Source organism: Macaca fascicularis, chromosome 8 (assembly GCF_037993035.2).
Source record: "Macaca fascicularis isolate 582-1 chromosome 8, T2T-MFA8v1.1".
Taxonomy (NCBI): domain Eukaryota; kingdom Metazoa; phylum Chordata; class Mammalia; order Primates; family Cercopithecidae; genus Macaca; species Macaca fascicularis.
The window spans coordinates 75,560,048-75,582,757 of record NC_088382.1 but is presented as its reverse complement, the minus strand read 5'-3'; the positions used below and the strand labels follow the sequence as shown (position 1 = coordinate 75,582,757).

The following is a 22,710-nucleotide window of genomic DNA, read 5'->3' as shown; positions in this document are numbered from 1 at the left end:
TTGGAGTTAAGGTGAGACAGAGCTGGAATAATCAGTGGGGAAGTGGAAGGCCAGGATAATGTAGTACCCTGCATTGAAGCATTGAAGGGTACATGTTATATTGTGTTTTGAAGAGTATTAGGAAAATGAGAACCACATAAAGTATGTCTAACCCTTGAGAATGCAATGGTAACCATAAGAATGCCATAAATGAATGATGCAGTGATATTTATAATACCAGGTGATTTAAGGAATAGGGACTTAAACAGTGAATGCTCACTAATTCTAACTTCAGTCTATTAGAATTTATCCCTGGAGATTTTTAGGCTAGAGTGTGGATCATAAACCTTTTCTTTTCTTTTTTTTTTTTTTTTTTTTTTTTTTGAGATGGAGTCTCACTCTGTCACCCAGGCCGGAGTGCAGTGGCACAATCTCAGCTCATTGCAACCTCCGCCTCCCGGATTCAAGTGATTCTCCTGCCTCAGCCTCCCGAGCAGCTGGGACTACAGGCACACATCACCATGCCCAGCTGATTTTTGTATTTTTAGTAGAGATGGGGTTTTACCATATTGGCCAGGCTGTTCTTTAACTCCTGACCTCGTAATCTACCCGCCTCAGCCTCCCAAAGTGCTAGGATTACAGGCGTGAGCCACTACGCCTGGCCAAACCTTTTCTTTATAGGACCAGAAAGTAAATATTTTTGGCTTTGTAGACCACGATGGGCTCTGTCATAACTACTAATGCTGTATTAGCATGAAACTAGCCTCAGATAATATGTAAACAAATGGGTGTGCTTGTGTTCCAATAAAACTTTATTTACAAAAACAGCTGGTGTACTATGGTTTTCCCCACCCGTGAGCTAGAAGAACCTCTGCTTTTCTGCTTTTTGGCATTTTTTCCCCTGTATTGTGTTCTGCTTTATTTAAGATGTAAATTAACCTTGGCTAACTTCTTTCTGATTAAAAAAATTATTAAAACTGCATATTAGTATTGAAGCTTTAAAAATTTAGGAATTACTATTCTGTTGATGTTGTAAAATTTAAAAAATTTGACTAAGCACTCCCCCACTCTGTGCCCTGAAATAAGATGGTAAAACTGAAATAGGTCATTTGCTGCCTTCCCGCCTCCAAAATATAACTTGGTTTTAGCTGATTTATTACCTTTTATTTACCTATTTTCATAACAATTTGCTTTTACTTTTTCAGTCTCGGAGAAATCTATGTGAAGAGGCTTTGTTAAAAATTAAAGGTGTTATTAGCTTTACTTTTCAAATGGCTGTTCAAAGGTGTGTGGTGCGAATCCGTTCAGATTTGAAAGCTGAGGTAAGTATTTTAAAATGCTTAATATGTTTGAGATTACAGGTAAACAATTCAGTTTCAAAGTCGTTCCTTTTTTTCTTGACTTAGGCTTTGGCATCAGCAATAGCATCAACCAAGGTTATGAAAGCTCAGCAAGTTGTGAAAAGTGAAAGTGGAGAAGAGGTAAAACTTGTATTTAATTTTCTTTATATCTAACTCACTCTCAGTTATTTTTTATGGCTAGCAGATTGCCAGTATTTCTAAATTAATAGTGCCAAGTATGTAAGGATGTGCTGTTTCTTGGTTAACAGTTAACTATTTTAGAAATATAGAGAGATCTTTTGTGGATATCAGAGTCTGCTCTTGCCGATTTTTACATAGAAATAAAGGATATGTGTCTTCCTTGCATTTATTTTTAAATACTTTCTTCATAACCTTAACTAATTTTGACAATCCAAAAAATAAAGGTGTATCCACTGAGCAAGTAAATAGGGTGAAAATCCTTGTATCTTGCTACTCTCTTCACTAGCTTTGTGATGGGGGAAACAAATATGCCTTGAGCTCATTTGGGTTCCCATCTCATAGATGGGAGGTTCCATGGCTATCCAGTGGCCTGCAGTGGCTAGACACTTGCTTTAGTCATTATTACACCGAGAAAGGTTGCTCATTTACTCCTAGAATTTCAGCAGATCAGCTTCTGAGTTCTTACTTGTACTCTGCTTACTCCTTTCTGTATTGACGCTGCTCAGCAATTGGGCCTACTGTCATGGAAGAGGAAAGTTTACCCTGAGAATAACCATGGTAATTAGAATAAGGAGTAAAGTTGATTTTGTAATAACTGTTAATATTTTCTGTATCAGATGTTGGTCCCATTCCAAGATACTCCTGTGGAAGTAGAACAGAACACAGAGCTACCTGACTACCTGCCTGAGGATGAGAGTCCCACAAAGGAACAGGACAAAGCGGTGTCCCGGGTTGGCTCACACCCAGAAGGTGGAGCTAGCTGGCTGAGCACAGCTGCAAACTTTTTATCCAGATCATTTTATTGGTGACTTCACTTTGGGGCTCAAGGACTGTGTGAACCAACAAGGGGCCAGTTTTCCATTGTTGTGGTGAACTGTCAAGTGCAATTTGCAATAAGTTATCATGAAAAGTTTTTAGATTACATGATTGCGTATGCTGCATTTTACATTTTATTGGACATTTTACCCCACTGAGTGGTAAAAAGGACAGAGGCTACGGATGGAGTTGCTTTATTATGAAAGTATTTTGGTTTTGTTTTCTTTCATTTAATTGCCTCATATTTAAAAACCATGGGTCCACTGTTAAAACACACGTGTATGTGCAGCTTTACATTTTATTTTACATGAAGCACGTGATTAGGAAAACTCGTTTTCTCCTCAAGCCTCAGGACCTGCCTGAAGAGAAGTTTTCTTGTAGCTCAAGTTGTGCATGAATTACTGAATATTTTACTGTGCTTTTCTTCATGAAGGATACATACTTTGTACTCTTCACTGAAAGCTGGAAACATTTCTTGTTACCCTCTTTTGTGCCTTTTTATTTTGCCAACCATGTTTATAGAAAGGACATTACTAATGACATTTTGCAAAGTAAAAACATTCATTTGAACACAGTCCCCTAGAAAAACAACTCTACAAAAATTTTGCAGCCTTATTCATTATAATTTTAATAAAATTAACACAAAATCAGTCAAGAAGAAGGAAACATGTATATTAGCGAAGTGTTTTTGGAGACTATTTAAATGTGACCAAATGTGGTTCTGGTTGACTTCTTTTCACTTTGGCTTATATCAGCTCTTGAGAGTTAAGTCTGATCATGATATTGCAAACAACTGTAAATGGTCTCTAGGCCTTACTTTGTGATTATACGTTATCTCCTGCTAGAAAAAGATAATGTAGTAAAGAACTGACAAACTGAAAAAAAGAAACAAAAATCAAATGCCTATAATACCCTAATGCCACTTTGGTATAGAGTCTAACTTTAAAACATGAATTGCTCGACAGAATTCTATTCAGTAGGTGTTTCTTTGTATTGCCTTTTGTGAATTTTTTATGAAAATGCTGCAGTTGTGTTGAATGAAAAGACCCAAATTATAGCTTATGAAGAAATAAAGCCAGGATTGATCACTTAATCCTGTTTCTCATGTCCAGCCAGAAAAAAAGAACTTCAGTGAAGGTAAGATAAATAAATAATACACATATAATACTTTTTTTGGTAGTTAAGTGCTAATTACATATATGTAATACTTTATTAAATTTCTGAAATATTTGGTAACTAAAATTTTCTTTTTTGGAAATTAATAAATCTAGATACATATTAATGTTGATATGACTAAAAACAAGAAGAAACTGAAATTTCTTTTCATCAACATGTAGAGCTGCTATTTTACTATTTGGAGAATATGATGTGAAAATTGGACCCCAAAAGGTTTCCTTGTGTTTTCATTGTAAAATACCATCATCAGTGAGAGTCTTGAGGTCACTAACATTATCACCTTCTGGAGAGAGAGTTACTGGAGGCATTGAGGATGATATTTTTTTTCATGTATTTGGTTTCTTGTTCAAGTGACACGCACAAACAAAAAAAAACACACAAAAAAACCCAAAAAAAAACCCCACAACTTTCAGGGCACCTATTGCTCTAAATGCATAATATAACTTGCTGCCAGAACCAGATGTATTGAAAAAAGAAAATAAAACCACCTTCTTTCTATAGCCATTAAAGCAAAGTTTACTGTTCTAACAAATTTGTATTTTATTTTGCATTGCCACACATCTGCTTATTTAAAAACTACATCCCTTTGGTAGTAATGTTTCAGGACAAGTAGGTATTACTGCTTGATGTTTGTGTGTTCTAATTCTAAGAGTTCTTTATTCCAGATCATATAGAGCAGTTAAGGCAACTGTAACAGCATTTTTTGAAATACATTGTAAAATAATAAAAGGTAACATAATTAAAATTGAGTGGATATTATATACTTGTGGTATGAGTGGATATTATATACTTGTGGTATAAGTATTGATTATTTTTAAATTTTATTTTAAGTTCTGGGATACATGTGCAGAATGTATCATAGGTATACATGTGCCATGGTGGTTTGCTGTACCTGTCAACCCGTCATGTATGTTTCAAGCCCCTCATACATTAGGTATATTTCCTAATGCTCTCCCTCCCCTTCCCCCCACCCCCCTACAGGCCCTGGTGTGTGATGTTTCCCTATGTTGATTACTCTTAAGCCTGTGTGTACACACATTGCCTGGCACACTTTCCCAGTTCCCTGCAGTTGTGCCACCTGACTAATTCCCACGCATCCTCCATTTGTTTCCTTCCTGACACCACACCTGCCTCTCCCCAGATTGGATCACTGCTCCTGTGCATATACTCATTGTAGCATCTATCACATTATATCAAAATTGCATATTTACCAGTGTCTCTTCCCTACTAAGCTCTCTGAGAAGAGAATCTTTCTTTTTTAAGTTTTGCTTTGCATTGACACATAATATTTGTGCATATTTATGGGGTACAATAATGATGTGAGTCTTCACATTAACATTGTAGCTGTGCCTGACTTATAGTAAATGCTCAGATATTTTTTAGGGGAAATGAGCAAAGTTTTTTAAAAAATCAGTAAAACATAAACATACTTGTTGGGCAAAAGGAAAAATGTCATATGTTTTTTTTCTGGGCATGCTTATTTCTGACATCAATATTTAACACATTTCAGCCAGACACAGTGGCTCGTACCTGTAATCCCTGCATTTTGGGAGGCCAAGGTGGGGAGGATTGCTTGAGCCCAGGAGTTTGAGACCAGCCTGGGGAACATGGTGAAACCTTGACTGTACAAAAAAAAAAAAAATTAGCTAGCTGTGGTGACAAGTACCTGTAGTCCCAGCTACTTGGGAGGCTGAGGTGGGAGGATTGATTGGGCCTAGAAGATTGAGGCTGCAGTGAGCCGTGATAATGCCAGCCTGGATGACACAGCGAGACCCTATCTCAAATAAAAAAGCAAATGTCTTCATTTATTTTGTCATTTGGTTTTTATTTTTAAAAAATGGGAGGGGGCATAATATTTGCTGCATTGAATGGAGCTAGAATTATCCTGATTCTTACAGAATTTTTACAGGAGAAAATGATATACATAAAATAGTGGTTTTTATTTTCTGTTTTATAACTGATAAGCTGTGTGATCCTAGGCAATATTTTAACTTCTAAACTTTTTTCATTAGTAAAATGGAGATGATTCCTCTGCCTCATGGGGCCATTATTAGGATCCAGTGAGAAATGAGTGTTTTGAAAACTAAAAATGTACCGGTGTGCAGTGGATTTATTGTTACTGGAAGTTTCTCAAGTGGTAACCCTTTTTTTTTGGTTTTTTTTTTTTTTTTTTTTTTTTAAGACAGTCTTGTTCTGTTGCCCAGGCTGGAGTGCAGTGGTGTGATTTTGGCTCACTGCAACCTCCGCCTCCAGGGTTCAAGCGATTCTCATGTCTTAGCCTCCCCGGTAGCTGGGATTACAGGCACCTGCCACCAAGCCTGGCTAATTTTTGTATTTTTAGTAGAGACAGGGTTCCAGCCTGTTGGCCAGGCTAGTCTTGAACTTCTGGCCTCAAGTGCTTTGCCCTCCTTGGCCTTCCAAAGTGCTGGGATTACAGATGTGCGCTACCTCGCCTGGCCTTCAAACACTATTCTAATCATGCTTTATCTGACTCCTCATCTTCCCGTCTTCACACATCCAATCAGAGAGTTTTTGTTTTTTGAAATTTTTACTTATTTTTATTTTTTTTAGGCTTAGGCATCTGCTCTTTGATTTTTATCTAAATTTTCTCCCTTGGATAATTCATTTATTGTCAGGATTTTAATTACCTTTTTGTAGATAATTGCTAAACCTCCACTGTACTGTCAACTTTGATTGCACTTTTTTTCCTTTGCAGTACCTATCAAATATAAAGTCTGAATTTTAATTTTTGTTAGAACTGAGCTCATGGTAGGCATGCAATAAATTTTAACAAAAATGAATTCTGTGCCATGTACTATGCTAATGCTTTACAAATATTTATTCACTGAACCCTAAACCACTATGAGGTAGGTACTCTTAAATCACAGTTTTACAGATGGGGAAAAATGAGACAGATTAAGTAACTCATTGGTGCCAGGTTATGGACCTAGTAAGTGGGGAAGCCAGGACTCAAACCTGGGCATTTTGGCTCCTGAGTCTGTACTCCCCCAGAAGGCAGCCTGCATCTTCTGTTCCCCCTCTGTGCCTTTCCAGATTTACCACCACCCTTCTAGTCCAGACCCTTTGGCTTGTATCTGGTCTGGGGACTTAATTCAGGTACCTGTTAGCAGTCAGAAACTCAGTGTCTGGAGACCAGAAAAGTTAAGTATATAAAAGCAATAAGCCTAGTCAGGTGACAGCACAGGAAAACACAGCACCTGTCTAAAGGAAACCACATTATCCTCATATGGGTGGCTGGCTTTGAGAATGCACAGCTTTTGGACTTTAAGGCTCTTCCAGACCCATCAGACACTACCAGAGCCATATAAGATATGCCTGTTGGCCAGAAATAGGCTACTCTTCCTCCTAGAATCGCCCATTCTGTTATATCAGTTTCATCTTAATAGTATTTTCATCATTTTCAGCTCTAATGTCAACAAAAGCCTATGGACTGAAGTTTAGACTGCTTTGTGCAGCGTCAAAAATACCCTGAGAGTTTAGTCGCCAGCCTAGCCTTTCACAGTTTTGCTAGGATTAGTTCAGACTATGGAAGGCACAGTTGTATATCTCATTGTTAGAATAACAGTCTGCTTTATTTAGCCTTGCCTATTATAGCATAAATATTCCATATTCATCCTACCCTCTAGATCTTTTTTGTAATCTTTTCGGGAATTTCCTCCTTTATACTCTTCTTTAAAATATTTTGTTATGAAAATAAGCTCAATATATTACAGAAATGCATAAGAAAGCACAAACCACCTGTCATGTCACAACATAGATGGTCTAGGTAACTGTGAACATCTTGTTTCATTTTATTTTCATTTATCTTTTTACAATTTTTTTTACATTGGCAACATTTTCAAAATAGGCATCCAGAACTGGGTGTGGTGACATGTACCTGGAGTCCTAGCTACTCAGAAGGCTGAGGCAGAAGGATTGCTTGAGTACAGGAGTTCAAGTTCAGCCTGGGCAACATGGCAAGACTCCATCTTGTAAAAATAGGCATCCAGGGTCGGGCGTGGTGGCTCACACCTGTAATTCCAGCAGTTTGGGAGACTGAATTGGGCAGATCATCTGAGGTCAGGAGTTCGAGACCAGCCTGACCAACGTGGTAAAACTCCATCTCTGCTACAAAATTAGCCAGGCGTGGTGGCACATGCCTGTAATCCCAGCTATCGGGAGGTTGAGGCAGGAGAATTGCTTGAACCCAGGGGGGCGGAGGTTGCAGTGAGCCGAGATTGCGCCATTGCACTCCAGCCTGGGCAACAAGAGTGAAACTCTGTCTCAAAAAAAAAAAAAAAAAAAAAAAAAAGGCATCCAACAGAAAGTCCTGCTTGTCTTCTTTTGAACCTTAGTTATTGGTTCCTCTAACCAGGGACAGCCATTTTTACTAATTTTTTATGCCCATCAGAGAGATTCTACAAATTTACTAACTTTTTCATATTTTTTCCCCATGCAAATGGTAGTGTGATATCCTGCACCTACTTTTTTTCCCTTAAAGTGTATCTTAGAAGTTACTGTATATTCATGTATAAAGCAGCTCCCTTCTTTTACAGCTTCAAAGTATTACACTGTATTAATGTTCCATGATTTATTTAGTGCTTTGTAATCTTTTACTCTTAAAAAAATAGTGCTGTATAAGTATAGCTGTAGGAATGATTCCTTGATGTGGAAATGGGCCAAAGGCTAGGTTTTTAATTTTGATAGTTCTTGCCTCCTCAGAGAGTATTCCAGCAAGGTGTGAGAGTGGTTCCCCTCAACTTCTCACTGTGTTATCCCATGTTGGCCAGGCTGGTCTCAAATTCTTGACCTCAGGTGATCCACCCGCCTCAGACTCCCAAAGTGCTGGGATTATAGGCGGGAGCCACTGTGCCCAGCCTTAATAACTTTTAACACTACTTGAGCACTTACTATATCCCACACTATCTATTGGACCTTTACTTGTGTTATTTCCTTTAATTATTACAGTGGTCCAGTGAGCTGGGCTTTTTCTTACCCGTTTTACACAGGAAACTAAAGCTTAGAAATAAGGTAACTGGTCATATCACCCTGAATGTGCCTGATCTTGTCTGAAATAAAGTAACTGGTCTTAAGTACACTTAAAAACTAATCAGTGGCAGGGCTGGTATTTAAATCTCAGAGGTCCTTCTTACTGACCTTTTAGTCTATTGCCCAAATAATTGCTGTGAATGAGAGTGAGCCCAGGTTGAGAAGCATGATTTAGTTCTTGCACATTTAAGATTTTTATTGTTTTTTTTTTCTTTTTGTATTCTTTTCAACATTTTCAGCATTTTTCAACATCAGCCATTTGATTTTTTCTACTCTTCTGCTTATAAGCATTTAATGGCTTACTGTGTCAAGTCTAAATTCTTATGTTTTCAGGAATCACCATAACCTGCTCTCCTTTCCTGTGAATTGACCTGACACTGTTATTTTTACTTAAATTGACATCTTTAAACTTCAGTAAAACTTGCATTGTGTGCTTGGGAGTCCACTCATTCTCTTCTCCTCAACTTAAAAAATTCTATCTGTTCTTCAAGAACTGGCTATTCCATGAAGCTGTCCACATTTGTTTTGGTTCTTGCTGATTTATTTCCCAGTTGTTCAAACTTTTTCAGCACTTAAACAGTCTGCTGTATATTTAGCCACTGATTTTGTGTCATTTGTATCTTCATTCCTTAATGGGTTCATTATGTAGATTATGACAGCAGAGATCTCTTTCAAACCTTGTGCTTCCCCTTTTGCACTGCCCCCTTCCTTATCAAGCCAAATTGAAGCCTAACCCCAAGCCTCCTCTTTACTCGTGGCTTCAGGAGCAGCCTGTATCCTGAGGTTCTTTCTGGCCCTTACTGACTCTGAAGTCCTTTTCTAACCAATTCTCCTCTGGTAAGAAGTTTAATAAGTTGTGTAAGTACTATTTTTCTCATGTTTAATTATTTCAGGTGGAAGATAGTACATTAGGACACATTAACACTAATACTCTGTGTGTGATCTGTAGCAAATAGAAATATTCCAATTATGCAGAAGGAACAAAATTGGGCAATGGAAAATGCACTTTCAGGGGAAAAGTATTTATGTGATTGGTTGAAAAGGAAAAATTTTACTTTAGAAATGAATTAGAAAACTGAATGGTAAGAAAGTGGCATAGAATGAATTGAAGATGATAGTAGGGAATAAAAGAAGATGGAAAAAGAAATACACGGAAAATCAACTTTACCTACCTTAAAACAGAGTTAAAGCAAATGTGGATGACACCATAAAGCAGACTGAGAAAGAGCTGAGTCAGAAGCCAGACTCAGTTTTAGGAAATAAACTTCAAGGGAAAAATGAGTCATCACCTGTCAGTGCAGAAGCTCAGAGAAAAAGTACACTGCTTTAAGATAACTTGTATGTAAAATAAAGATGTATACAGTAAAACTTTTGCTTATATGGGTGTTTACGCTTTTAGTTTTGATTTTACTTTTTTTTTTTTTTTTTTTTTTGAGATAGACTCTCGCCTTGTGTCCATCCTGGAGTGCAATAGCATGATCTCAGCTCACTGTAACCTCCGCCTCCTAGGTTCAAGTGATTCTCCTGTCTCAGCGTCCCGAGTATTTCGGATTGCAGGTGCACGCCACCATGCCCAGCTAATTATTTGTATCTTTAGTGGAGATGGGGTTTCACCATGTTGGCCAGGTTGGTCTCTAACTCCTGACCTCGTGATCCACTCGCCTTGGCCTCCGAAAGTGCTGGGATTACAGGTGTGAGCCACTGCCCGGCCTGATCTTTTACTTAACTTTTTTTTTTTTTTTTTTTTAGATAGAGTTTTGCTCTTGTTGGTCAGGCTGGAGTGCAATGGCACGATCTCGGATCACTGCAACCTCCACCTCCCGGGTTGAAGCGATTCCCCTGCCTCAGTCCTCCTGAGTAGCTGGAATTACAGGCGCCCGCCACCACGCCCAGCTAATTTTTATATTTTTAGTAGAGACAGGGTTTCACCATGTTGGCCAGGCTAGTCTCGAACTCCTGACCTCAGGTGATCCATCCGCCTCAGCCTCCCAAAGTGCTGGGATTACAGGCATGAGCCACTGCTCCCCAGCCCTTTTATTTGACTTTTAATGGAAGTAGTATATATAGTAAAACTCGTGGAGATGGAAATCTACAGGAATTTTTCTCCTGTGATTGAATAGTAAATAACAAGTATAGGCAACTGTAAGTTAATGAGTTAAAGAAAAATTGAGATCCTGATCAATTAATTACAGTCTAAGATAGGAAAGAAAATCAGTATTTTTCCTTCACTATAAAGTTTCCTAATGTTATAATAAAATAGGCCAAGGGCTGGGCGCAGTGGCTCACGCCTGTAATCCCAGCACTTTGGGAGGCCGAGGCAAGTGGATCACTTAAGGTCGGGAATTCGAGACCAGCCTGGCCAACATGGTGAAACCCTGTCTCTACTAAAAATACAAAAATTAGCTGGGCGTGGTGGCAGATGCCTATAATCCCAGCTACTTGGGAGGCTGAGGCAGGAGAATCGATTGAACCTGGGAGATGGAGGTTACAACGAGCCGAGATTTTGCCACTGCAGTCCAGCCTGGGTGACAAGATTGACACTCCGTTTCAAAAAAAAAAAAATAGGCCAAGCGATGTCTTATCACCTCCACCAAAGTTTTATTAGAAACAAAAAATGAAGGTACTTTTTTATGCTATATGGTATGGCCTTTCTGGTTGGTGAAATTCAGGGAAGACACAGAGAAAGAGAAATGCCAACAATTCCCGACTCATGCTAAAGGGAGTCACAGCCTTCTACCTGAGTATAGCACTTAAAGGGTACTTTTTTTTTTCAGTTATGTCATTAAAGTCGGTTACCAAATATTTGAAAACCTACATTGTTCCATTCATGGTGCTACTTGGTGGAATTATAGACAGGATCTTCACAGGATTCATAGTCTTATGGGAAGGAAGGTCATAGGACAGATAACCACAAATGTGTTGTATCAGGAAGTTGCACAGTAGGTTTGGAAGACCTAGTGTTTGTGGGGTTGGGCAGTGGGAAAGTCAGGGTAGGCTTTCTGGATAAATTGTGGTTTAAGCCAGAACTTGAAAGATGAGCAGGAGTTAGTTGGCCCAGGGGGGACAGGGAGAGCATTCCAGCCAAAGGGACCCCCATTGTGACAGCTTCGAGTGAGGCTGCTGGGTCAAATCTAAGATTATATTGAAATGTTGGTGGAGACCAGATTGAACAAGATTTTGCAGGCTCTTTGAGTCCCTGAATATTATAGTATTTCTTCTCCTAATGTCAGTAGTTCAACTGGTATTAAATCTTTGTATGTTAAACTAATAATAGCTACCATTTATTATGCTTTGTAGTTGCTAAGTGGTTTTGTCTAGTTTTTGATCTTAACAATCCTATGAGCTCTGTTTGAAAAAAAAGTGGACTTCACATATGGGAAACATGGAGCATGGTTCAGTACTTGCCTAAGATGAGACTAGTCAGGTTACAGTGTGGAGAGTGGATTGGAAAGGAGAAAAGTGGATATGAGGCTACAAAGTTACAAGGCTTTTACTAACACATACAGTACAGGGGCAATGCTGGATGGTAAGTAGCAGTGAACATGGAGAGAGGTGACATGTTTGGGAGATTATACTTTAAGGCTGTATCGCAGAAGAATGTGATGATTTGTTGTGAGGGAAGACTCCCAGGATTCTTAGTAGCTGCGCTGATGGTCTTGTTGCGCACTGAGCAAGGAGACACTGTTAGGATAGGATTGTGGGCAAGGATACCAATAGGGGGTCCAGGGATGCATGTTTTAAGATGGGGGAGAGACAAGTATTTAAATGCTGGTGGGATGGATTCAGGAGATAGATCAGATATAGAAGAGAATGTTTGGCCGGGCACAGTGGCTTATGCCTGTAATCCCAGAACTTTTGGAGGCCGAAGTGGGTGGATCACATGAAGTCAGGAGTTCGAGACCAGCCTGACCAACATGGCGAAACCCCATCTCTACTTAAAATACAAAATTAGCTGGGTATGGTGGCACATGCCTGTAATCCCAGCTACTCCAGAGGCTGAGGCAGGAGAATTGCTTGAACCTGGGAGGCAGAGGTTGCAGTGAGCCAACATCACACCATTGCACTCCAGCTTGGGGAACAGGAGCAAAACTCTATCTCAAAAAAAAACAAAAACAAAAAATTAAGCACAGTGAGAATGTGCTCAGTCTTAATAATTTAGTCACTAATATTTTTTATATTAGCATGAATGAGGTAATTTCCATGATAGAGCTTCAGATTTCTAGATTGTCATCTGCTTAACCTTTTCTTTGAGACAGAGTCTCATTCTGTCGCCCAGGCTGGAGTGCAATGGTGCGATCTCAGCTCACTGCAATCTTCGCCTTCCAGGTTCAAGTGGTTCTCTTGCCTCAGCCTCGCGAGTAGCTGGGATTACAGGTGTGTGCCACCATGCCCAGCTAATTTTTTTATTTTTTATTTTTTAAATTTTTGAGACAGGGTCTCGGTCTGCCACCCAGGCTGGAGTGCAGGTAGTGCGATCTCAGCTTACTAACCTCCACCTCCTGGGTTCAAGCAATTCTCTCACCTTAGCCTCCTCAGTAGCTGGGATTACAGGTGTGCGCCCCCACACCTAGCTAATTTTTCTATTTTTAGTAGAGATGGGTTTTCACCATGTTGGCCAGGCTGACTTCAAACTCCTGACCTCAAGTGATCCACCCACCTCAGTCTCCCAAAGTGCTGGGATTACAGGCTTGAGCCACAGTGCCCGGCCTTTCTCTTATCTTTTCATTTAATCCTTTCATCTAGTTCAGTGGGTCTCAGCCCTGTTGATACATTAGAATTTCCTAAATGCTTTGTGTGTGTGTGCGCGTGTGTGTGGCTTTTTTTTTTTTTTTTTTTTTTTTGAGACGGGGTCTGTCTCTGTTGCCTAGGCTAGAGTGCAGTGGCACAACCATGGCTTACTGCAGCCCCAACCTCCCGGGCTCAAGCAATCCTCTTGCTTTAGCCTCCTGAGTGGCTGGAACTACAGGTGCAAATGGCCATGCCTGGCTAATTTTTGTATTTTTTATGTAGATAGAATCTCACTACATTGCCCAGGCTGGTCTTGAACTCCTGGGCTCAAGCAATCCTCCTGCCTTGGACTCCAGAAGTGTTGGGATTACAAGCATGAGCCAACACACCTGGCCAGCATATTTTTAATAAACAGCAGTCTGTGTTCCCACTGAAGACAACTGAACCAGAGTTTCTAAGGATGGGGCAAGGGCTTGGGTATTTTGTAACCATGTTGTGGTTATGCTTATACGCAGTCCAGGTTGAAAAGCACGACGTAGTTCTTGCACATCAAATATTTTTATTTTGACTTTTTCTTTTTGTATTCTTTTCAACATTGTGTTAACATACAGTGCACATCTAAGATTTAAAGGTCTTCTGAGACCTGCTACCTTAAACTTTTGCTCCGTTTAGTAAAGCACCTTCTTCCAGCCAGCTGGTTTTAGAAACTACACAAATCATGAATTAGAACAAAAACTTGTATACAAAACCTTTGATTGTTAGTTGGATATCTTTGCTATTTCATTATTTACTAGGCTTTGTATGGCTTTTAGTATGCTCATTTTACCCTTGTGCTTATGTCTGATCAGCTATTTGATGACAGATATTCTTCCTAGATTTGAAATTTCTTTCAATCTTTCTTTTTTTTTAAGTCTAGTTAAGTGAAGCAGTGGGAGTGCAGAAGGAACAAAGAAATCCGTAACTGGTTGTGAGGTGTAAACATCACTGCACTCGGACCATAGATTTGAAGTTTCTTAACCTTGAAACTCTATTTTAGCTCCAACTAGTATTATTTTAAAATAGGTGGTTTAGCAATACATATATCCAAAAATGTTTAGATTCTCCAGATATCTAGAATCTAAACCATCATCAGAGTAAAAAGGCAAGAATATACTTCAAAGTTTTCTCAAGACAATCCTGGCCAGAATGCTTGAGTAGTCAAATACTTAACAAAATGAATATAAAAAATTTAGCACTAGCAACTAATCAAAAGGCATGAACATAAATGCTTTAGTATGAAGAAGCCATTGATAGTCGTAATAACTTTGCATTGCTACTTGGTATCTTACAAATTACAACTTACACAAATAAAATTATGTTGGCCTATAAATATTGGTTAAATGTACATGCTTCCTGTACATTTATAAATTCTCCAAATGAAAAATACTAATCTGAAATGCTAAAAGCAAAAATGTTATCAGTAGAAAAGCAGCTATTTTATGACTTTTTAAAGCAAGTTATGTCTGTTATTTTTCACCTGTTTCAAAGGAACGCATAAGATGCTTTTATAAGTGTTTTTGTTTACGTATAACATACTTAGCACTTACTACAGATGAATGCTGTTGACTACTTAATTTCAAATGCCTACATTTTCAAAACAATGAAGACATATTACTGACCATAAAATGGAAATAGCAACCATTCAAAATAGTTGAACATTTATTGTGTCATTTACTCTACAGAGGCAATCTCATTGTTAAAGAAATTATAGCCAGTTTATGTGCATATGTAGGTGCAAGTATGTATAATGTACATTTTAATTTGTCACTATCAAATATGTAAGTGTAATGAATATTGGTTTATTTTCAATACAAACTTATATAAAACAAAGATGCCTGTGTGCTCTATAAGGAATAGTTTCTATTTCACTTAAAGATTTGAAAGTTGTTTATAAAATTTTACCTCTTTTTGTTTTGAGATGTTGTCTGGCTCTGTTGCCCAGGCTGGAATGCAGTGGTACCATTTTGGCTTATTGCAACCTGTGCCTCCTGGGCTCAAGCGAACCTCCTCCCTCAGCCTCCCAAGTAGCTGGCTAATTTTTGTATTTTTTGTAGTTACGGGGTTTCACCATGTTGCTCAATCTGATCTCAAACTCCTGGGCTCAAGCGATCTGCCCACCTTGGCCTCCCAAAGTGCTGGGATTACAGGCATGAGCCGCTGCCCCTGGCCCTGACATATCTTAAAAATAAATATTTTTGCTTATAAATTTGCCTTGGCTTTTATTTGTAATCTGAGCATGTCAGTGACGGAATTTGGCACCAGGAATGGGATATAATAAACTATTTTAAGATCTTTGTTACTAGTTTATGATTATAGTGTAGTCCCATCTGAGGCATATTCAAGGTTTTGGAATCCAACTATATGTGCTGGGGCAGAGAGAAAGGTTGAGACTTTAAGCAGTCACTTCTCCCTGCCTATCTCTCTGAAGAGTATTCCCCAGCGTAAATGTTAAAAGGGAGACATTAATCTGCTGTTCCCTCAAATGGTCATAGATTCTTTGTGGCTTGCAGCATGAGCTTCTCACTGTGCAGAGTGTGATTCTAGTGTTTAAAGATAAGTATTTTTTATACAAGATGGCCTCAAAAGCAAGCCAACTACTTCATCTGGTGCTCACCCAAAGAATGAGCCATCTGTTTGAACACTGAAAGAAAAACTGGCTGTGTTGGACATATTGAGAATCTGCCTCCAACATAGTCTGTAAATGTTGTATACTGTATTTTAAAGGTGACTTAGATTTTCAAGCATAATTTGGACTCCATGAGATTTTTTTTTCTTGTGTGTACAACTCTATGAGATGCAACCACTATAATAAATGCTGCATCCTTCCAATTTTCCTTTGTTACCAGTTAACATAGACAATCACAAAAGCTCTTTATCTTCCAAGGTGTATGGAAACCTCTTTAAAAAACCTTTTCATGGGCCGGGTGCAGTCACTCATGCCTGTAATCATAGCACTTTGGGAGGCCAAGGCAAGTGGATCATGAGGTCAGGAGTTCGAGACCAGCCTGGACAATATGGTGAAACCCCATCTCTACCAAAAATACAAAAATTAGCTGGGCGTGGAGGCAGGCACCTGTAATCCCAGTGACTCGGGAGGCTGAGGCAGGAGAATCGCTTGAACCCGGGAGGCGGAGGTTGCAGTTAGCCGAGATCATGCCACTGCACTCCAGCCTGGGTGACAGAACGGGACTCCATCTCAAAAAAAAAAAATTCATTAAGAGAATTAAATGATCTGAATATAAAGTAGGGCTTTGTGCAAGCATTTAAAAAATTACATGTAACTATAAATGACTCATACAAAGTCATTTATAAAATTAACAAAATAAGCCCTAGTCATGGCAGCAGCCTTATAGAGCTATCATCTGTAACTGTCCATTCCAGGAGGCTATGTTGGCAGGACTGGCTGTGGACTAGAAGATGATGCTCTGGAGCAGGGATCAGCACACTTTTTCTGTGAAGGATCAAAAAGGCTTTGCAGGCCGTAAAGTTTATTGCAGCTACTCAGTTCTATAGTTGTACTGAGAAAGCAGTCACAGACAATATGTAAACAAGTAAGTGTGGCTGTGTGTGAGACAGTAGAAACATCACTCACCACTTCACCTTTGCTCACCAAAATGTGCGGGGATTTCTTCCACCAACAACCAGTTCTCCAGTGGACACCAACTTGGTGTCCTATAATTCAGTTCAGTTCTGACACTATACCTAGAGATAGTATTGGATCCCACCGGTTAAGCCTCAAGCCCACAAGACTGCCCCAACATTAGATACCATTTGTAAGTCCCAGGTTTTAGCCTGTATTTCTGATCAACTGGCCATAAGTTGGGATTCCCATGACCCCCTCTTAGCAAATTTGATTAATTTACCCTGGACAGCTCACAGAACTCAGGGAAACACATTTTATCAGCTTATCATATTAATACTGGATATAACAAAGGATATAGATCAACAGCCTGATAAAGAGATGCATAGGGTGAGCTTTGGAAGGGTCCCAAGAGCAGGAGCTTCTGTCCTCATGTAGTTGTTCACCCTTCAACATGTGGATGTGTTCATCAATCCAAAGCTCTCCTGATTCCATTTTTTGGAGGGTTTTGATGGAGGCTTCATTACATAGCCATGATTGAGTACAGGCCATTGGTGATCAACTCAACCTTTGTGCCTCTCCCCTCCCCAGAGGGTCAGGGAGTGGGGCTGAAAGTTCAAAACCTCTGATCACATAATTCACCTGGCAACCAATCCCTCGTTTTGAGGCTATCCAGGAGCCCACCAGGAGTCACTGCATTAGAACAAAAGATGGTCCTATCATCCAGGAAATTCCAAGAGATTTAGGAGCTCTGTCAGGAACTGGGAGAAGAGACCAATATGCATATTATTATTTCATTGTTACAATAAAACTTTATTTATACAAGCATGTGACAGATTGGATTTGGTTGACTGGCTTTTCAGAGCTAGAAAATGATGCCCTAAGCAATTCTTCTCAAAGGGTAATTCCCGGACCAGCAGCATGGCGTCACTGGAAACTTATTAGCAATGCAAATTGTCAGACCCCACTTGACAGTTGCTACTGAGTCAGAAACTCAGGACAGGACCCAGCATTTGGTGTTTTAACAAGTGCCCCAGGGGACTCTTATGTATGTAGTGCTGAAGTTTGAGAACCGCTGCTCTAAAAATCTAGACGCCTTTAAGGCCAACCCCAAACTATACAAATAGCTACTTTTGGCAATGTTCCCATTGGTGCACATGATAGTAATTTGAGCAATGAAATAGCTGTAAGCACTCTATTGAGTCAGAAAATAGTTTTAACACTTCTAGTAAGGAAATGTTTGCTTTTCCAATTTCTGAAGTTGACTTTTTCATTTACTATGTTTGAATGTATCCTAAATTTCTCTTGAAAATTTCTCCTTAAATTTGAGACCAGCTTTCATTTGTGCTATTAACACATATACTAAAAACTATGAAAACAGCGTGGCCGGGCATGGTGGCTCACACCTGTAATCCCTGCACTTTGGGAGGCTGAGGCGGGTGGATCACTTGAGGTCAGGAGTTTGAGACCAGCCTAACCAATATGGCTAAACCCTGTCTCTACTAAAATTACAAAAATTAGCCAGGCGTTGTGGTGCATGCCTGTAATTCCAGCCACTTCGGAGGCTGAGGCAGGAGAATCATTTGAACCCAGGAGGCGGAGGTTGCAGTAAGCCAAGATTGCACCACTGCACTCTAGCCTGGGTGACAGAGCGAGACTCTTGAAAGGAAAAAAAAAAAAAAAAGAGAATGTAGAAAATAGCGTGAGGTTTCCTGTTGTTAGAGTGAGACCTAACAATGCAGCATTGTTGCCTATGAGCATTTCAAGTGTGGTTTTAAAAGACCTATGTCTGGCTGGGCATGGTGACTCACGCCTCTAATCCCAGCACTTTGGAAGGCCGAGGCAGGTGGATCACTTGAAGTCAGGAGTACAAGACCAGCCTGGCCAACATGGCAAAACTCCACCTCTACTAAAAATACAAAAATTAACCAGGTGTGGTGGTGCACGCCTGTAATCTCAGCTACTTGGGTGGCTGAGGTGGGAGAATTGCTTGAACCCGGTAGGTGGAGGTTGCAGTGATTCAAGATTGTGCCATTGCACTCCAGCCTAGGTGACAGAGTGAGACTCCATCTCCAAAAAAAAAAAAAACAAAACCAAAAACAAAAAGACAAAAGACACATGTCTTACAAATACCTGTGTCAGGATATTCAATGGGGCCTGCTATGGTTGGAATATGTCTCCCAAATTTCATGTGTTGAAAACTTAATCCTCAAATTTATATACTGATGGCATTAGGAGGTGAAGTCTATGTGAGGTAACTAGAATTAGGTAAAGTTATCGAGATTGGGTCTCCATGATGGTACTGGTGGCTTTATGAGAAAGGAAGAGAGACCTTGAGCTGGCATGCTCTTGCTTCTTCTCTCACCATGTGATATCGTGCCCTGTTATGGCACAGTAAGAGGGCCCTCACCAGATACAGCTTCTTCACCTTGGACTTCCCAACCTCCAGAACTGTAGGAAATCAATTTCTTTTCTTTATAAATTACCCAATCTGTGGTACTCTGTTATAGCTACAGAAAATGAACTAAGATGGGCCTTTCTTACTATCCTGGAATTGCAGGCAAGGCCCAAAGCGGAGAGCAAAGCACTCTAGATTCTCTCATTTCTGTTGCTCAGCTCTGCCAAATTCCAAATTTACATTAGCAACCACTTCCTTCACCCCCAGGTGTATATAAGGAAAGTCTTGGGAAGGAGGAGTGACACCTTGGCCTTTCGGGAAAACAGTTTCTGTAGCAGAAGGCCACTTCCTCTCTTCATGGGGAGAAGAGTGAGGGTTTTCCCCAAACCCAGGGAGTGGGGAGGGTGGCTTCAAGAGAATCAATCTGAGACCAAGAGTGCTTACAGGCCCTTCCTGTATTGTCACTTCAGTGGAGCTGGACAGAGCCTAGAGAGAGTTTGCAATATATCGCATAAGAATCTGGGGCACTGGGCCGGGCGCGGTGGCTCAAGCCTGTAATCCCAGCACTTTGGGAGGCCGAGACGGGCGGATCACGAGGTCAGGAGATCGAGACCATCCTGGCTAACACGGTGAAACCCCGTCTCTACTAAAAAATACAAAAAACTAGCCGGGCGAGGTGGCAGCGCCTGTAGTCCCAGCTACTCGGGAGGCTGAGGCAGGAGAATGGCGTGAACCCGGGAGGCGGAGCTTGCAGTGAGCTGAGATCCGGCCACTGCACTCCAGCCTGGGCGACAGAGCGAGACTCCGTCTCAAAAAAAAAAAAAAAAAAAAAAAAAAAAGAATCTGGGGCACTAATGTGTACATAGAAACCAATACCCGTGTGTCTATCCAGAAGCTTCTGATGATGATCAATAAAAGTAGGCTGTGTCAGGAGAGCTTTAAAGGACCTTGATGTGGCATGCCTGGATAGAAGGTGGCAACTGCCACCCCATGCTAAGTGTCCATAGTCCTCAGAGGCTCTAGAAGAGGTATCCAGAGGTTCTTTGGGCTCCTTGTGAAGGAGCTTGGAGGTTTAAGGAAGGGCAGGAACTGTAGAGTCACCTAGGTCAAGTGAGAAGGCAACCCACCTCAAGAAGGGATTAGGATATTACCACTCTCAGGGTCAAAGGGGACTAGGCTTTTCCTCCCTGAGGGGCTTCTCAGCAATGAAAGGAGCCATGGTGAAGCTTACAGTAACCCAAGAACAAACAGATAGCTGTTTGGAGACCACCAGCATCAAGGAGAACCAAGTCCAATCATGAGGGCCCCTTCCTACCATGATGAGGCAGGCAGGCAAGTACATCACATTTTGGTCTCCCTAATCCTTCCTGCCTTCCCGCAACTCCAGCCTTAAGATGAAAGGAGAGAAGGTGTTACAAAGACAGACAACCCTGCTACGAGCCCCTGTAGTTGGCATCCAGCCTGTGATTGAGATGGTCATAGGAGTAGGGATGGGTGGAGATTTTGCATCAGATATGAGGGCTGATACGTATGAAGGGTATGATTTTACCCAACTTACTAGCCTGCTATGATTTTGTATCTGCTAGCAGAAGATGTCAGACTCCTGGGTCAGAAACAAGTGGCTTTTCATACTCACAGCACGATGAAAGCATGAGCCTCAGTGTATTTGTGTTGGTTTTTCTTGTTCCCAAGTCCCATGAGGGTGATTTCATGGGCTGAGATAACACAAACATTGTCAGTGGGTTTTGTTCCAGGAGAAGCCAGGGCCAAGAGCCCAGTGCTTTTTGATCAAGCAGCACACATTGTAGCAAACAGCAGGCAAGCTGGTTCTCCTGGCCTTGAGAATGAGCACTTAGGTGGTGGTCATCCGCTCTGGGATAAGGATGAGGCAAGGGATGGTGCCCAAGGCAGACAATGTAAGGTGGTACTCACTCTCAGGTTTGTGCAAATGCAGAATTGGCACCTGAGAGGGAGAGCTTCCTTAAATCTTACGCCCTGGGGGACTTGCTTGCCCTACCCTCTTCCTAGCTCTGCTGGTCATACTGTACTTCCCACTGACTTACTGACTTATTCAGCTGCCTGTGGGACTGGCTACAGAATTTTCTCAGTGTCAAAGGACATGTAGTCCTGGCAGTCCAGTCCACTTAGCAGGAACATGTTGGGGCTCTCAGGGCCCAAAGCGCCTATCCTAACAATGAGATTGAAGCCCAAAGCTGAGCTGTTTTAATAACCCATGGGCCAGATGCAGCCCAGCTCATGGTTCTGACATTTTTAGAGGATTGTAAAATAAACAAGAATATGCAATAGAGATCATATGTGGCCCAAAAAGCTTAAAATATTTACTATCTAGCTCTTTACAGAAAAACTTTGCTGACCCTTTAACAACTGAAAGGCATTTAATCTGTGCATATTTTTAAAAGATGAGAGGGATACTCAATGTTGTGCTTGAGGCAGTCATTTGAAGAAAAAAAAAGATTATGTTACATTTATTTCCCCAAAGAGGTGAGTATCTTCAATAAAATTGTTAAGCAGATGATAGGCATTAGTGCTCTTTCACCCAACTTTAGTTAAAGCCAAAAAGAATGCATCAGTTCCTATAGATAAACTGCAGAAAGGGCAGGCATAGAACCTGCCCTAGGGTCCACTGGATCTAGAGATTTAAACGCCATTGGAACTTGTGCACATGTTGGCTTCATTTTTGCCTCCATAGACTACTGTGGAAGGGCTTTTCCCAAGTGATGGGGACCAATGCTCAGGCCACTCCAGAACTCCCCATCTAGGGCTGCAATCTGGGAGGCAATAGGATGTCTGCTTCCTAGCTACAGGTTGGCCATTGTCCAACCCTACCCAGCAATGTGGCTGGGATGCAGAGGGGCTCTGGGATTAACCTAACCATGTACCCATCTCTGGAGCCAGGGAGAGGCAAGATCTTTTTACCAGAGAGCAGTGAGGAGCAGCACGCAGATGCGACCCTGTGTGTACACACTGGGGACAAACTGGGCCAGCCGCCAGCAATCACCCAGGATCGCATCTGTGCCACTGCTCCTCACTGCTCTCTGGTAAAAGGACAAGCGTCCTTTAGTTAGGAATAATGTGGGATTCTTAGGCCCTGTCTATATCTGCAGTCAAGGATCCTTGCCTGTATAATTTTCCTGGGTTTAGAATTAGTTGCTATGTGTCTGACTGACGCATTAGATTGGCCTCTCTACCCTTGTTTCTATAGTAGTATCACTTTGTTTGGAGGTGTGCTTTGCTGTGACTATGCCTTGAAGAACTTCCTCTTTTAGGTGGGCTGACCCCAGAATAGTTTTTTAGGGGCATCTTTGTTAGTTTTTATTTCTATTCTTTGAAACAATGGCATGATCTCAGCTCACTGCAACCTCTGCCTTCCGAGTTCAAGTGTT

The 22,710-nt window shown here is 40.7% G+C and overlaps 1 protein-coding gene across 2 annotated transcripts in view; it reads left to right on the top strand.

Annotated features, from left to right (window-relative positions):
* The window catches only part of ARMC1 (armadillo repeat containing 1), a 32,174-nt gene extending 27,917 nt beyond the window's left edge, over window positions 1–4,257 (top strand). For both annotated transcript variants that reach the window (XM_005563431.4, XM_045398335.3), the window contains exons 5-7: window positions 1,185–1,301; window positions 1,386–1,460; window positions 2,138–4,257. In XM_005563431.4, the coding sequence (XP_005563488.1) occupies window positions 1,185–1,301; window positions 1,386–1,460; window positions 2,138–2,329 (384 nt within the window). In that variant the 3' untranslated portion in view covers window positions 2,330–4,257. The remainder of the gene's footprint in view (window positions 1–1,184; window positions 1,302–1,385; window positions 1,461–2,137) is intronic.
* The last annotated feature ends 18,453 nt before the right edge of the window (window positions 4,258–22,710 follow it).